This window comes from Schistocerca cancellata, chromosome 2 (genome assembly GCF_023864275.1).
Source record: "Schistocerca cancellata isolate TAMUIC-IGC-003103 chromosome 2, iqSchCanc2.1, whole genome shotgun sequence".
NCBI classification, from domain to species: domain Eukaryota; kingdom Metazoa; phylum Arthropoda; class Insecta; order Orthoptera; family Acrididae; genus Schistocerca; species Schistocerca cancellata.
In genome coordinates this window covers 134111146-134128558 of record NC_064627.1, presented here as the reverse complement: position 1 = coordinate 134128558, position 17413 = coordinate 134111146, and the positions used below count along the sequence as shown (strand labels likewise).

Sequence of the window (17413 nt, the reverse complement as noted above, 5' to 3'; positions counted from 1 at the left end):
CAGGGGAGGGTACCTTGTACCACTACTAATTACTTCCTTCCGTAATCCACTCGCAAACACAGTGAGGAAATACGACTGTATACAGGGTGGTCCATTGAGCGTGACCGGGCCAAATATCACACGAAATAAGTGTCAAACGGAAAAACTACAAAGGACGAAACTCGTCTAGCTTGAAGGCGGAAACCAGATGGCGCTATGGTTAGCCCGTTAGATGGCGCTTCCAAAGGCCAAACGAATATCAACTGCGTTTTATTTTATTTTTTTTAATAGGAACCCCCATTTCTTGTTACATATTCGTGTAGTACGTAAATAAATATGAATGTTTTAGTTGGAGATCTGTTTTCGCTTTGTGATAGATGACGCTGTAATAGTCACAGTCATATGGCTCACAATTTTAGACGAACAGTTGGTAACAGGTAGGTTTTTTTAAATTAAAATACAGAACGTAGGTACGTATGAACATTTCATTTCCGTTGTTCCAATCTGATACATGTTCCTTTGTGAACTTATCATTTCTGAGAACGCATGCTGTTACATCGCGATTACCTATAAATAGCACATTAATGCAATAAATGTTCAAAATGGTGTCCGTCAACCTCAGCGCATTTGACAATAACGACATTCCTCTGAACAGCGAGTAGTTCGCCTTCCGTAATGTTAGCACATGCATTGACAATGCGCTGACGCATGTTGTCAGGCGTTGTCGGTGGATCACGATAGCAAACATCCTTCAACTTTCCCCATAGAAAGAAATGCGGGGACGTCAGATCCAGTGAACGTGCTTCGACGACCAATCCACCTGTAATGAAAGATGCTAGTGAATACCGCTTCAACCGCATGCGGGCTAAGTGCCGGTCATCCAGCATGTTGGAAGTACATCGCCATTATGTCATGCAATGAAACGTCTTGTAGTAACATCGGCCGAACGTTTCGTACGAAATCAGCATACATTGCAGCATTTAGATTGCCATCGATAAAATGGGGGGGAATTATCCTTCCTCTCATCATGCCGCACCATACATTAACCCGCCAAGGTCGCTGATGTCCCACTAGTCACAGCCATCGTGGATTTTCCGTTGCCCAGTAGTGCATTTATGCCGGTTTACGTTACGCTGTTGGTGAATGACGCTTCGTCGCTAAATAGAACGCGTGCAAAAATCTGTCATCGTTCCGTAATTTTTCTTGTGTCCAGTGGCAGAACTGTACACGACGTTCAGAGTCGTCGCCATGCAATTCCTGGTGCATAGAAATATGGAACGGGTGCGATCGATGTTGATGTAGCACTCTCAATGCCGACGTTTCTGAGAGTCCGGATTCTCGCGCAATTTGTCTACTACTGATGTGCGGATTAGCCGCGACAGCAGCGAAAACTCCTACTTGGGCATCATCATTTGTTGCAGGTCGTAGTTGACGTTTCACATGTGGCTGAAAACTTCCCGTTTCCTTAAATAACGTAACTATCCGACGAACGGTCCGGACACTTGGATGATGTCGTCCAGGATACCGAGCAGCATACATAGCACACGCCGGTTCGGCATTTTGATCACAATAGCCATACATCAACACGATATCGACCTTTTCCGTTATGGTAAACGGTCCATTTTAACACGGATAATGTATCACGAAGTAAATACCGTCCGCACTAGCGGAATGTTACGTGATACCACGTACTTACACGTTTGTGACTATTACAGCGCCGTCTATCACAAAGCGAAAAAAGTGGTCCAACGAAAACATTCGTATTTATTTACGTACTACACGAATATGTAATAAAAATGGGGGTTCCTATTTAAAAAAAAACGCAGTTGATATCCGTTTGACCTACGGCAGCGCCATCTAGCGGGCTAGCCATAGCGCCATCTGGTTTCCCTATTCAAGCTAGACAAGTTTCGTTCTTTGTAGTTTTTTCGTCTGACGCTTATTTCGTGAGATATTTGGCCCGGTCACTATCAATGGACCACCCCGTATACGCCTCCGTACGACCCCTTCTTTAGCTTATCTTACGAGAGCTATTTGGAAAGTAAAGCTTGAGTGGGTGTGAAATCAGATGAAGCTTTACACAGATGTGTCGGGCAGCCAGCGATCGCATCATGTCGCTCTTTTCAGTTATCAATGAGCACGCATAGATACCCAGAAAACAGTGTCTCCCGCGAAGTATGAGGGTCTGGTGAGAGATTTCGCCTGATGTTATACAGCCCAAGTAACATAACTCTAATATGTTTCCTTGTTCATGACAGTTCTCGGCCGCACTCGGCAGGGGCAATGATAGTGCCCCTGCAGAGTTTTCATTGGGAAGTGTTTGATCGCTTACAATGCAGCTCGTAATTGGCTCCCCCTTAGTTTCACCTCTGCTGACGTGAACCGCTGGCTATGAAGACAACATTTTGGCACAGACATCGAGCTGTAGACTAGTTTATAGAATTGGGGAAGACCACAGGCGGCAGCCTCCTATGACGAGGATATTGGAAAGTTGGTACAACGTTACGACAGATTTCTAAGTCGGAGCGACCACTGTATAGAGAAGTAGCTGGAAGGTAGCTGTTGCAAATAAAACTTTTTTGATTTTTACAGGAGTTAGCATTTCTCGACGAATCGGACCTATCTTTCAGAAAAGATTTGGTATCTTAGTAGCACTTAAGCGAAGTTTACGTTCGCGGCAGCAGAATCGGTCTGTAGTCAGCTTAGAATTCCGGTTCTCTAAATATTCGCAGTAATGTTCGTCGAAAAGAACGCCATCTTCCCTCCATTTGAGTTCCCGAAGCATCTCCTAACTTTTGCGTGTTATTCGAATCTACAGGTAATAAATCTAATACCCCGCCTCTGATCTGCTTCGATGTCTTCCTTTAAACCGACCTGTTGCGAATCCCAAACACTCTAGCAGTACCGTACTCGAGAATGTGTCGCACCAGTCTCCTGTATCCGGCCTCCTTCACAGACGAACCACACTTTAGAAATTCTCCCAATAAACCGAAGTCGACTATTTGCCTTCCCTACTACAATCCTCACTTGCTCATTTCACTTAATATCGCTGTGCTGTGTTACGCCTTGATATTTGATTGATGTGAATTTCTCAAGCGGCACACTGCTAAGCCGTATTGCAACATTGCGGGACTTTTTTTCGCATTCATTTGCATCAACGTACTTTTTCTAGATTTCGAAGAAACTGCCTTTCGTAACACTAACTAGGAATTTTGATCCCCTTATAGTTACTCAACAACGACAACTTCCTGTACACCATCAGCAAACAGCCACAAACAACTGCCTACCCTGTCCGACGGTCGTTAGTGTATATAGAAAATAACAGCAGCCCCATCACACTTCCCTTGTCTCTGATGAACACACGCAGTCGAAGACAACGTACGTGGTTCTCTTAAGAAGCCTTCGAGACACGTACATAACTGGGTACCTATTCCGTAAGCTCGTACCTTCTTTAATAGTCTGCCAAATGCTTCCCGGACATCTAGGAACATAAAATCTGCCTGATGCTCAAATGGTTCAAATGGCTCTGAGCACTATGGGACTTAACATCTGAGGTCATCAGTCCCCTAGACTTAGAACTACTTAAACCTATCTAACCTAAGGACATCACACACATCCATGCCCGAGGCAGGATTCGAACCTGCGACAGTAGCAGCAGCGCGGTTCCGGTCTGAAGCGGCTAGAACCGCTCAGCGACAGCGGCCGGCTGCCTGATGCCCTTCGCCCATAGTCCGCATGTGAGAAAAGGGCTAGCTGAGTTCAGCACTAGCGATGCTTTCTAAAAGCATGCTGATTCGTGGACAGAAGCTCAGAAGCTATTCCTGCACAAGGAAATCTGTTATATTCGAACTGAAAATACGCCCACGATTTCTGCAGTAAACCAGTGTTAACGATACTGGTCTGTAATGTTGCGGGTCTGTTATTTTCCCCCCTCTTATATACACGACTATTCGTTTTTCAGTATTTCGTTCAATTACTGGCCGAATTTAAATATTTAAAGAGCTGTCATGATCTACTCATTTACATGTATAATCCCAAGCTCGTTTTCCTTGCTTTCTCCCGTGATTTCACGGGATCGGCAAGTTATTCTGGATTTGGTGTTATTGGTACGGCAGGATACTCTTTTAGCCAACGGCCTTGCCGCAGTGGTTACCCCGTTTCCAGTCAGATCACCGAAGTTAAACGCTGTCGGACTCGGCTAGCACTTGGTTGAGTGACCATCCTGTCTGCCGAGCGCTGTTGGCAAGCGGGGTGCACTCAGCCCTTGTGAGGCAAACTGAGGAGCTACTTGGCTGAGAAGCAGCGGCTCCGATCTCGTAAACTGACATACGGCTGGGAGAGTGGTGTGCTGACCACATGCCCCTCCATATCCGCATCCTGTGACGCCTGTGGGCTGAGGATGACACGGCGGTCCGTCGGTACCTTTGGGCCTTGATGGCCTGTGCGGGAGGAGGAGGAGGGGAGGAGGATACTCTTTTCCGTAGGCAGCCTGCATCATTCTCTCCTCCGGATCGGTATTTGCGTATTCTATTCTTCTGCGTGTAGTGTTATAGCGTCTGCAAGCGTGAGAACGTTTTCAAAATTTTTACGAATCACGTAAGTGAGACCGGACGTGGATACCAGCCCAGCGTGCACCTAGTCGGGTGTGGGAAAAAACAGTTAAACACAGTAGGTCAAGTTAGGTAGTGTGTATAAGCGCCGAGGCAACATAACTCATGACGCACAAATTACACGGACTGAGGTCGATTCCTTAAAGAATCGCAGTCGGGGAGGGTGTAGTGGTCGACGTGCTAATTGGTGCGCCAACATGGTCACGGGCAATCAGTGGCTGATATGGGGGAGAAGTTGAAATACTGTTCAGGAAATAGCGGTGTGGCGGTGAAAATACAACAGTGGAAGCCAAACGGCTGGGTGTTTTCGAAACGCACAATTCTGGAATGCGATGAGGCGTCCGTTTAGTTCATTGGCTGATGACAACATCCTTATGGATTGGTAACTTTGGTATACTCAACTGTTTTTAAATTACACACGCATTACATTTGAATTATTAGCAGTGCCAAGAAGATGCGACATGTGGGCTCCGGGAAAGCCATACGTCATGGCACCCTTAAAATCGGAAAATCCCGCGAATATCGGAACATTTGCCAATTCCAACTTGAGAGTTCTGTGCTACGGTCAAAATACGATCAAATACGGTCAAAATATTCCCGCTGACGTTTCGTTTCAGGAGTCGCAAATGACCGATACACCCGTTTGATACACCCGTTCATTTCAGTCTGTAACATTGTAACACATACCAGTAACAGATAAACTTCATCTTCAGTATATCTAACTTAAGGTAGGATTCGAATGGAGCCCTCCACTTTCTTTCTCTTGCTTTACCAACGAGTAATCTGTTGATTTCGTGGCAGCAATCCAGATCTTCCTCTTTCCTCTAGCTCCCTTCCACGCAATCTTACCTTCAAAGAACCTGCTTTGCAGTCAATTTTTAGCAGCGTATGCCCCAGTTAAGATGTTTCCATTTTTCTTTCCTTCCCGCTAAATTTCAGTCTTCTTCAATTTTTTATGTAATTCTTCGTTCGTCGCTCTGTTAAGTCCATTCCACTTCTAGCATTTTTCTTCACATCCACACTTCACAACAGGACAAGCATTTTTCCTCTCCCTTTCTGAATGCCCATGACTCCGTGCTGTCTACACGCATTGTTAAATACCCCCATTGTGTTTTTCAGTCTGTATGTGAAAGATTATCTCGGGAACTACTATAGGGGTATTGGTACGGTTTTCACTGGTGTATAGACTACTTAACGGGAAAGTTTTGTGTGTACAATGAGTAAATGTTTCGTGCAAACTGTCTGAACTATTATATTGTTGTCTGTCAGATTTTTACTTGGAATCTGGAGTGACATCTTGTGTCATTTAAGGGAGCTACGAGCTACTGGTCCACAAGGAAGGCGGATTATGGCGGGAAAAGCAGTAAACAACTACCGCAACTCTGGGGAGCAACAAAGCCTAACCAGAATATGTTCTGCCACCTATGTATAAACTGAAGTTCCCTGGTCACTTCTGTCAGTATGTTCGGCCTAATCTCAGGAGCTACTGTAGGGAGTTTGATCTGATTTTGACTAACAGTTGAACTGATTCACGAGAAAGGTCATGTTTGTAATATTATAAATATATCGTGGAAAATTGCCGAACTATGATGAATTACAGTCTGGCTCTGCTGTGAAAACGATGGCACTGCCATCTAGCGGTACTGCTGCCACTAAAGAGAACAACGAAGCGTCAACAGTATAACAGTCGGTCCTGGTGGTATACCACTAAAGCGTGAGCCTGAAACCCCAAAGGTTGCGGGATCGAATCCCGGTCGAACCACAGACTTTACACTGTATTTTAACCTAGCATTTTCTCTCAATTATGTGGACATTCGACAGAAAGATGACTGTTTCGGATCCCATGTTAAACTGTAGGTGCTGTTTGGAGGGGTAGAATCGAAATCGGGCTTGGTGATCCAGTGGTAAAGTACCTCTTTGGCAACACCAACGTTGCGGGATAGAATTCCACCTGGGCCTTGATTTTTTTATCTTCCTTTTTTAACCTACCAGTCACCTCAGAATAATTTGGATCTTCAAAACAAACGGAATATGATTCGGATTCCGTATTAAACTGTAGGTCGCCTTTTCCCGGTTGGATAACTGGATAGGGAGATGCAATTCGCCAAAGTGACGCCCAATCGAAATACTAACACAAGATGATCTACACGGAACGCTCTGTGCATACACACACACACTCCTTCCACATGTGTTATAAAGTCCCCCACCGCCTTGTTCTGCCTGTATCTTTTTTTTGGTAGGGGGGGGGGGTCAGCAGACTTCTGACTGGTTTGATATGGCCCGCCACAAATTCCTCTCCTGTGCTAACCTCTTCATCTCAGAGTATCACTTGCAACCTACATCCTCAATCACTTGCTAGATGTATTCCAATCTCTGTCTGCCTCTACAGTTTTTCCTCTCTACAGTTCCCTCTAGTACGATGGAAGTCATTCCCTCATATCTTAACAGGTGTCTTATCATACTGTCCCTTCTCCTTATCAGTGTTTTCCACATATTCCTTTCCCTTTCGATTCTACACAGAATCTCCTCATTCCTTTCTTTATCAGTCCACCTAACTTTCAACATTCGTCTGTAGCACTACATCTCAAATGCTTCGATTCTCTTCTGTTCCGGATTTCCCCCAGTCCATGTTTCACTACCGTACAATGCTGTCCTTAAGGCGTTCATGGCCTATGTTTGATACTAGCAGACATTTCTTTGCCAGGAAAGCCCTTTCTGCCATTGCTAGTCTGCTTTACTCTCCTCCTTGCGGTCCGTCATTGGTTGGTTTGCTGCCTGGATAGTATAACATATTAACTTCATCTACTTCGTGACCAACAATCCTAGTGTAAAGATCACGATTTTCTAATTTGTGCTACCTGTCATTACTTTCGTCTTTCTTCGATTTCATCTCAATCCATAGTTTCTACTCATTAGACTGTCTATTACATTCAGCAGATCATGTAATACTTCTTCACTTTCACTCGGGATAGCAATGTTATCAGCGAATCGTATCATTGATATCCTTTCACCTTGAATTTTAATTCCACTTTTGAATCTTTCTTTTATTTATATCATTGCTTCTTCGATGTACATATTGAACAGTAGGGGAGAAAGACTACGTCCCTTTCTTATCCCTTTTTAATGCGAGCAGTTCGTTCTTGGTCGTCCACTCTTATTATTCCCACATGTTGTACATTACCCTTCTCTCACTATAGCTTACCCCTATTTTTCTCAGAATTTCGAGCATCTTGCACCATTTTTCATTGTCTAAGGCTTTTTCCAGGTCTACAAAGCCTATGAGCGTGTCTTAATTGTTTTGTAGTCTTGCGTCCATTATCAACCGCAACGTCAGAATGGCCTCTCTCGTGCCTTTACCTTTTCTAAAGCTAAACTGATCGTCATCTAGCACATCGTCAATTTTCTTTTCCATTCTTCTGTGTATTATTCTTGTTAGCAAATTGGATGCATGAGCTGCTAAGCTGATTTGTGTGATAATTCTCTCACATATTAGCATTTGCAGTCTTCGGAATTGTGTGGATGATATTTTTCCGAAAGTCAGATGGTATGTCGCCAGACTCACACTTTCTACACACCAACGTGAATAGTCGTTTTGTTGCCACTTCTTCCAATGATTTTAGAAATACTCCTCGACTGTTATCTATTCCTTCCGCCTTATTTGACCTTAAGTCCTCCAAAGCTCTTTTGAATTCGGATTCTAATACTGGATCCCTATCTCTTCTAAATCGACTTCTGTTTCCTCTTCTATCACATCATACAAATTTTCTTACTCATAGAGACTTTCAATGTACTCTTTCCACCAATCCCTTCTCTCCTCTGCATTTAGCAGTTGAATTACCGTTGCACTCTCAATGTTAGTACCCTTGCTTTTAATGTCACCGAAGGTTCTTTTGACTTTCTTGTACGCTGAATCTGTCCTTCCGACAATCATTTCTTTTTCGATTGCTTCATATATATCATGCAGCCATTTCGTCTTAGCTTCCCTACACTTCCTATTTACTTCATTCCTCAGCGACTTGTATTTCTGTATTCCTGAGTTTTCTTGAACATTTTTATACTTCCTCCTTTCATCGATCAAATGAAGTATTTCTTCAGCTACCTATGATTTCTTCGCAGTTACCTTCTTTGTAGCTATGTTTTCCTTTCCGACTTCTGTGATGGCCATATTTAGAGATGTCCATTCCTCTTCAACTGTCCTGCCTACTGAACTATTGCTTACTGCTCTATCTATATCCACAGAGAACTTTAATCGTATCTCATCATTCCTTAGTACTTCTGTATCCCACTTCTTTGCGTAATGATTATTTCTGAATAATGGCTTAAACTTCAGCCTACTCTTCATCACTACGACATTGTGATCTGAGTCTATACATGTTCCTGGGTACGCCTTACAATCCAGTATGATTTTCGAATCTCTTTCTGACCACGCTGTAGTCTAACTGAAATTTTTCCGGTATCATCTGACCTCTTCCAAGTATACCTCCTCCTCTTGTGATTTTTGAACAGATTATTCACTATTACTAGCTGAAACGTGTTACAAACCTCCATTAGTCTTTCTCCTCTCTCATTCCTTGTCCAAAGCCCATGTTCTCCTGTAACCTTTTCTTCTACATTTCCCCCAAAATTGCATTCCAGTCTCCCGTGACTATTAAATTTTCGTCTCCCTTACCCTTTCAATATCTTCATGTACTCTATCTCATCTTCAGCTTGTGACGTCAGCATATATACGTGAACTCTCGCTGTCGGTGTTGTTTTGCTGTCGGTCTCGGAAACTGACATACTGCCAGGAAACGTTGTGTTGACCACATGATCCTCCACATCCGCATCCACTGACGCCTGTGGTCTGAGGATGACACGGCGGCCGGTCGGTACCGTTACGCCTTCATGACCTGTTCGGGAGCAGTTTAGTTTAGTCTGATAACAACAACCCTCTCACTGAACTATTCACAGTTACACACTCTCTTCCCTGCCTTGCTATTCATAACGACTCCTACTCTTGTTTTACCATTTTCTGCTGCTGTTGATATTACCCTATACCTATCTGAGCAGAAATCCTTGTCTGCCTTTCACTTCACTTCATTGATCCCCATTATATCTATATTGAGCCTTTGCATTTCCCTTTACAGATTTTCCAGTTCTCCTTCCACGTTCAAGCTTCTGATATTCCGCGCCCCGATTCATATAAAGTTATCGTTTCGTTGATTATTCAATCTTTTTCTCATGGTAACCTCCCCCTTGGTAGTCCCCTCCCGGAGATCTGAATGGGGGACTATTCCGGATTCTTTTGCCAATGGAGAGATCATCATGACAATTTTCAATTACGAGCCGCATGTCCTGTGGAAACACTTTACGTGTCTTTAATGCCGTGGTTTCCATTGTCTTCTGCGTTTTCATGCCGCTGATCACTGCTGATTCTTCCGGCTTCAGGGACAGTTTCCCAGCTCTAGGACAAGAGAGTGCCCTGAACCTCTGTCCGCTCCTCCGTCCTCTTTCACAAGGCCGCTGGCAGAACGAGGCTGACTTCTTATGCTGGGAATCTTCGGCCGCCAAGTGCTGTTTATTAATCAGAATTTAAGCAGTGGCGGGATTGGGGCACGGGACCGAGGACGTTTTGTTTACTACTCCTAGATCCGTCTGCATATGATGGCTAATCGAAGGAAGTACTGTAAATATTTTGATAAGGTTTTTTTCACTGAAGATCTGTGTGTGTAACTTAAAAATATGTGGTGCAAATTGGCTGAACTATGATGAATTACAGTCCCCCGCCTCGTTTTTTCTGTCTGTATAACAGCGATTACATGGGGCTCCCAAAAGCGGATTTCGTAAACCAGTAGTGCTGCTGGGTGGTCATGAGAACATTTCAAGATCGATTCTGGAAATTCACTTCTAGTTGCCCGTTTTACAATTCTGCAATAGATTTTCGCTCCTATGTAAACGCAACCGGTTCTGAAACGTGCTTGGTCTGTCAGATTTCGACTTGTTTTTAAAAATTTTCTGCTAATATGGACAGAGTGGCTTTTTGTACAGCGAAGGATAAGTAGAAATGTAGAATGAAGCTGTTCACATCTCGTATAATTGAAGGGAAACAGCAATTGCACTGACTACATTAGAAACTGTAACGGCTGTTTTCCGGGCGTCATATTTACCTGAGCTAGCAAATTCGCTTCAGACCTTAACACGCGAACGGTTTTCGAAATTCAGTTTTCGTCTTTCGGAAGATGTGTCGCATGTAAAAGTGAAGGCTACTCTCAGAAAATGCTGTACGTTTTTTTGATACTCGTGGCGTACTAAGACTGCCGCCCTGTCGACAAAGGAAAGGCAGCGGAAGCGGAGCCTTTGATACACGGCTTTCCTCGTTAGCGGGTCGCGGTCGAGCAGTCCGCTCACGCCTTTAGGCGTTGCAGTATGCCAGCAAGTGGCGTATGCTGGTGAAACGTTTAACTTTTATGAACATGATGAAATTCAGTTACCTGACGCCGTTCCCTGATTTTAACCATAACTCTGCGCAGTGCCCATCAAACAAAATTGTCTGTACGCCATAAGTCGTCCGACCATCCTACACTCCTGGAAATGGAAAAAAGAACACATTGACACCGGTGTGTCAGACCCACCATACTTGCTCCGCACACTGCGAGAGGGCTGTACAAGCAATGATCACACGCACGGCACAGCGGACACACCAGGAACCGCGGTGTTGGCCGTCGAATGGCGCTAGCTGCGCAGCATTTGTGCACCGCCGCCGTCAGTGTCAGCCAGTTTGCCGTGGCATACGGAGCTCCATCGCAGTCTTTAACACTGGTAGCATGCCGCGACAGCGTGGACGTGAACCGTATGTGCAGTTGACGGACTTTGAGCGAGGGTGTATAGTGGGCATGCGGGAGGCCGGGTGGACGTACTGCCGAATTGCTCAACACGTGGGGCGTGAGGTCTCCACAGTACATCGATGTTGTCGCCAGTGGTGGGCGGAAGGTGCACGTGCCCGTCGACCTGGGACCGGACCGCAGCGACGCACGGATGCACGCCAAGACCGTAGGATCCTACGCAGTGCCGTAGGGGACCGCACCGCCACTTCCCAGCAAATTAGGGACACTGTTGCTCCTGGGGTATCGGCGAGGACCATTCGCAACCGTCTCCATGAAGCTGGGCTACGGTCCCGCACACCGTTAGGCCGTCTTCCGCTCACGCCACAACATCGTGCAGCCCGCCTCCAGTGGTGTCGCGACAGGCGTGAATGGAGGGACGAATGGAGACGTGTCGTCTTCAGCGATGAGAGTCTCTTCTGCCTTGGTGCCAATGATGGTCGTATGCGTGTTTGGCGCCGTGCAGGTGAGCGCCACAATCAGGACTGCATACGATCGAGGCACACAGGGCCAACACCCGGCATCATGGTGTGGGGAGCGATATCCTACACTGGCCGTACACCACTGGTGATCGTCGAGGGGACACTGAATAGTGCACGGTACATCCAAACCGTCATCGAACCCATCGTTCTACCATTCCTAGACCGGCAAGGTAACTTGCTGTTCTAACAGGACAATGCACGTCCGCATGTATCCCGTGCCACCCAACGTGCTCTAGAAGGTGTAAGTCAACTACCCTGGCCAGCAAGATCTCCGGATCTGTCCCCCATTGAGCATGTTTGGGACTGGATGAAGCGTCGTCTCACGCGGTCTGCACGTCCAGCACGAACGCTGGTCCAACTGAGGCGCCAGGTGGAAATGGCATGGCAAGCCGTTCCACAGGACTACATCCAGCATCTCTACGATCGTCTCCATGGGAGAATAGCAGCCTGCATTGCTGCGAAAGGTGGATATACACTGTACTAGTGCCGACATTGTGCGTGCTCTGTTGCCTGTGTCTATGTGCCTGTGGTTCTGTCAGTGTGATCATGTGATGTATCTGACCCCAGGAATGTGTCAATAAAGTTTCCCCTTCCTGGGACAATGAATTCACGGTGTTCTTATTTCAATTTCCAGGAGTGTACTTAGTGCTACCCTTGCGAAGCCCGGGCGAATCGCTAGTATACTATTAAGGACCCCGCCGCATTTTTCTGATGGCTAATATCAGAACTATTCTAGAGACATTGATACGGTTTTCACTAATAGGCAGACTGATTCACGAGGGAGGGTTGCACATATAATTTATGACTATGTTTGTCGATCAAGTCGTGTCTCCCCAGACTTTTCTGGCGTGCGCTGATTAAATAGTTTAATTTTTAGTTACACTAAAATCTGGAGTTAATCCTCAGTTACCTAACTTAGTTGTCCGAATATTAATCATAACTCCACGCAGCGGCTCATAAATGAAGTTACCGCTACGCCAGCGGTCCTGACGTAGAAACCCGCGAGAAGCGTTATTTGATTACTATAGTCAAGACAAAGAACTCTCTTCCTTAATTCAACGGGAATTCTACTGGCTATAAACAAATCGCTCTCCTTTTCAAAATCTCCTCTGACAGTAGATATTGTTGCTCTTATTTCCTCCACACAGCTTCCATTTTCTGTCACAACTGAATGCTTTACTTTTTCCAAAGTCCTTCCTTGAACCTTTTTAATGTTTGTTGATTCTCGTCACATAATGTTTTCCTACATTTGTCCTCTAACTTCTTTTCAGACTTTCACAATCCTCTCCGTCATGAACTATAGTTATATATCTGATTCAGTCAACACGATTCATCATCTGCTTTATTTTCTCTTCTCCTACTACATTGCGTCTTGTTTTATCTAATGCTTTGTCTATTAGCTTCTCTGCGGTGGCGACTTCTTTAACAACTCTTCCAATACTCGTTTCATTTGTTTCCTAATCACAGCACTTACTACCGATTTGTTTCTTATACAGAGTTCCTTTACCAGTCTCCCGTTCTTCCTGTCTGCACCAACACCTCTTAAGGCCTTAGGGACAATACTCTGGTTCGCTCTGTTAAATGCTTTCTCACTCCACAGAGAAGATGTACACACTCTAATTAAAGTCTTACCTTCTTTGTCCTAACATTACAGGACGAAATAAGGATAAATGTAAATACTGCGTTCATAGAAGCCAAGCTAGGTGGACCACTTAAAACAAAACGCGTTAGTTGTCCAAATAGATCAGAATACTGCCTATTACCGGCGAATCTGGTGGGAGCTACTATTGTGATGTAGTGGTGCCAACGTATTTGCCGACGACATTCAATAAATATTAATATCAAATATTTCCATCTATCTAGAAACACGTGCTATTCCTCACGCCTGATCTCGTCACCCACCCATGTGAAATAACATACATATTAAGTAGTACCTTCAAACCAGAGATATTATCCGTAATGAACTCCCTGCGGCAGCAGCTGCAACTCGGCGCTTTACTCACACAGAACAATTTTTTTGAAATTAAACGACTAATCAGTCCCGTTTTCCTTAGTTTTCATATACTCACCAGACACATCGAATGGCTTGATGTTGTAGTAGTATAGTTTCGCTACAATTTTTTCACCTTTTCTGGGAACCTGTGTTGTGCGCACTACATTAAGTGCTCTAATAAACCGGATGAACGTTATCTCATGTGGGTTTACCTTCCTAGAGTGACATCCATCGTAAGAGTAACTACTGTTTTATACGAGGGACAGTCAAATGAAAACGCGACTGATGAAAGAAAGGAAGTCGACTTGAGGTGCGTTTTCAACTTTTCGCGGCGTAATGAATAGTCTATTACATTTCGGACATACAACCGCGCAAATACACTCCTGGAAATTGAAATAAGAACACCGTGAATTCATTGTCCCAGGAAGGGGAAACTTTATTGACACATTCCTGGGATCAGATACATCACATGATCACACTGACAGAACCACAGGCACATAGACACAGGCAACAGAGCATGCACAATGTCGGCACTAGTACAGTGTATATCCACCTTTCGCAGCAATGCAGGCTGCTATTCCCCCATGGAGACGATCGTAGAGATGCTGGATGTAGTCCTGTGGAACGGCTTGCCATGCCATTTCCACCTGCCGCCTCAGTTGGACCAGCGTTCGTGCTGGACGTGCAGACCGCGTGAGACGACGCTTCATCCAGTCCCAAACATGCTCAATGGGGGACAGATCCGGAGATCTTGCTGGCCAGGGTAGTTGACTTACACCTTCTAGAGCACGTTGGGTGGCACGGGATACATGCGGACGTGCATTGTCCTGTTGGAACAGCAAGTTCCCTTGCCGGTCTAGGAATGGTAAAACGATGGGTTCGATGACGGTTTGGATGTACCGCGCACTATTCAGTGTCCCCTCGACGATCACCAGTGGTGTACGGCCAGTGTAGGATATCGCTCCCCACACCATGATGCCGGGTGTTGGCCCTGTGTGCCTCGGTCGTATGCAGTCCTGATTGTGGCGCTCACCTGCACGGCGCCAAACACGCATACGACCATCATTGGCACCAAGGCATAAGCGATTCTCATTGCTGAAGACGACACGTCTCCATTCGTCCCTCCATTCACGCCTGTCGCGACACCACCGGAGGCGGGCTGCACGATGTTGGGGCGTGAGCGGAAGACGGCCTAACGGTGTGCGGGACCGTTGCCCAGCTTCATGGAGACGGTTGCGAATGGTCCTCGCCGATACCCCAGGAGCAACAGTGTCCCTAATTTGCTGGGAAGTGGCGGTGCGGTCCCCTACGGCACTGCGTAGGATCCTACGGTCTTGGCGTGTATCCGTGCGCCGCTGCGGTCCGGTCCCAGGTCGACGGGCACGTGCACCTTCCGCCGACCATTGGCGACAACATCGATGTACTGAGGAGACCTCATGCCCCACGTGTTGAGCAATTCGGCGGTACGTCCACCCGGCCTCCCGCATGCCCACTATACGCCCTCGCTCAAAGTCCGTCAACTGCACATACGGTTCACGTCCACGCTGTCGCGGCATGCTACCAGTGTTAAAGACTGCGATGGAGCTCCGTATGCCACGGCAAACTGGCTGACACTGACGGCGGCGGTGCACAAATGCTGCGCAGCTAGCGCCATTCGACGGCCAACACCGCGGTTCCTGGTGTGTCCGCTGTGCCGTGCGTGTGATCATTGCTTGTACAGCCCTCTCGCAGTGTCCGGAGCAAGTATGGTGGGTCTGACACACCGGTGTCAATGTGTTCTTTTTTCCATTTCCAGGAGTGTACACCTTCGCCACAGACGGCTCCTGTTTAAGCGCGTCTTCCCATCAGCGTCTGTGACTCGCAGGCGCGTACGACGGCCGTGGAGGATATAATGCCGCACTTGACACCTTGCAGGTGGAGATACAAAATGTTGATTAACTGTATGCTGTTGCATACGACGCCTGCACCGTGCTTCAGAAAGCAAATGAATAACAGGCAGACGGACATCCTTATGCTCGCCCATATGCTGTCACAGGTTGCATTGACTACGACGCAAAAGCCTGTGTGGGAGCCCTTGAATGGCGGTGGAGGATATAATGCCGCACTTCAGATCCTGCATGTGGACAGTGGGTTGACGGACATCCTGTTGCCCGCCAATATGCTGTCACAGGTTGCTTCGACTACGCTGGAAAAGTCTATCTGGGAGCCCTTATACATCTCCCATACAGTCCCGATTTTTCATCAGCGATTTCCATATTACTGGCGCCCTGAAGAAAGAAAGAAATCGTGCCAACGATTCGCTTTGGAGATGAAATGCACGCCGCGTTACCGTGATGGTTCAATAGGGAGACGCAAACATTTTTCCATGAACGCGATAACCGTCTTGTCTCAGAGTGGGACACATATATTGGCGATTATTTTTGAAATAATAAATACTTCATTAACTTTACAACAGATTCCTTCTTCTGGTAAATGTTTGGAACAGATTTTCATACAATACATTAATATTGAAAGCGTTTCTAATCAAAATGCTGGATCCTTCCTAGCCTCTAAAAAAAGATAAGTTTGTTTCAATATAATCCTAAGTACGTTACATCAAATGCCCAATGCTAAATCTACCGAAATAAGAAATTTTTCTCTGAACTGCTACTTAATGGGACCTACCCCGTTAGTAATTAGCACACCAACTCCATCTTACATCTATTGTTCCTGTATTTTCAACAGGTGCCGACTTCGCCCATCATCAGTTGGAGGTTCTGAGGCTCTTTGTCAAGATTCAGCAGCCGGTATTGATCCCAGAACACGATGAAGTGTTGAAGGCATTTAAATGGGAATCAATGAAGGACAAATTCAAGGTACGCATATCAGTTGTACTTAACAATAACGGAACGCATTACTTACTGAGAAAACCTAAAGAAGAAATGTGTAAGGTTACGGGTCTGACCGTTTCAGGATCCCACCGTGCTGGAACGCTTCATGTACTTGTACGACCACCACGTGTTCCTGGAGAGAAACAAGGACTTCAGCATGACGTATACGGCACACTTGTGGCAGATGAAGCAGCTGTACAAAGTTCTTCATTCTGCTACCGACTTCGAAACTTTTTGGAAGGTAAAGGGGAATCAACACTATGAAATAATGTAGTGTAAATGAGACTGAGGAAGGTATCAGGACTCATCAAGCGCGTAACTGGTAGAGTGTGTGAAGGGGAAGTCAGGGCTAACATACCACAGAGTGTTTAATTATGTAACGTGTAAAGCACTGTTTCCGTTTCTTGATCTGAGTGCCCTTATAATGCTGTGTAAACAATTGTCTCCGTCGTTTAGCATCTTATTTCATTAGATGTGTGACCAATAATATGAAATGAATTTTCGTGGATGTCGGTACTCCTGACTTTATCTAAGAGAGATACTCAGTTCTGTAGCCCGGTATACGATTGCATCTAAATGGATGTCTAAACACTAGGAGAAGCTCCCTCTTCTGGTTCCA

General features: G+C 45.7%; 1 protein-coding gene across 1 annotated transcript in view; it reads left to right on the top strand.

Moving 5' to 3' along the window:
• LOC126151783 (allergen Cr-PI-like) overlaps positions 1–17413 on the top strand; it is a 79712-nt gene that overhangs the window by 2426 nt on the left and 59873 nt on the right. The window contains exons 3-4 of the mRNA XM_049915965.1: positions 16649–16779; positions 16877–17035. Coding sequence (XP_049771922.1) covers positions 16649–16779; positions 16877–17035 — 290 coding nt within the window. The remainder of the gene's footprint in view (positions 1–16648; positions 16780–16876; positions 17036–17413) is intronic.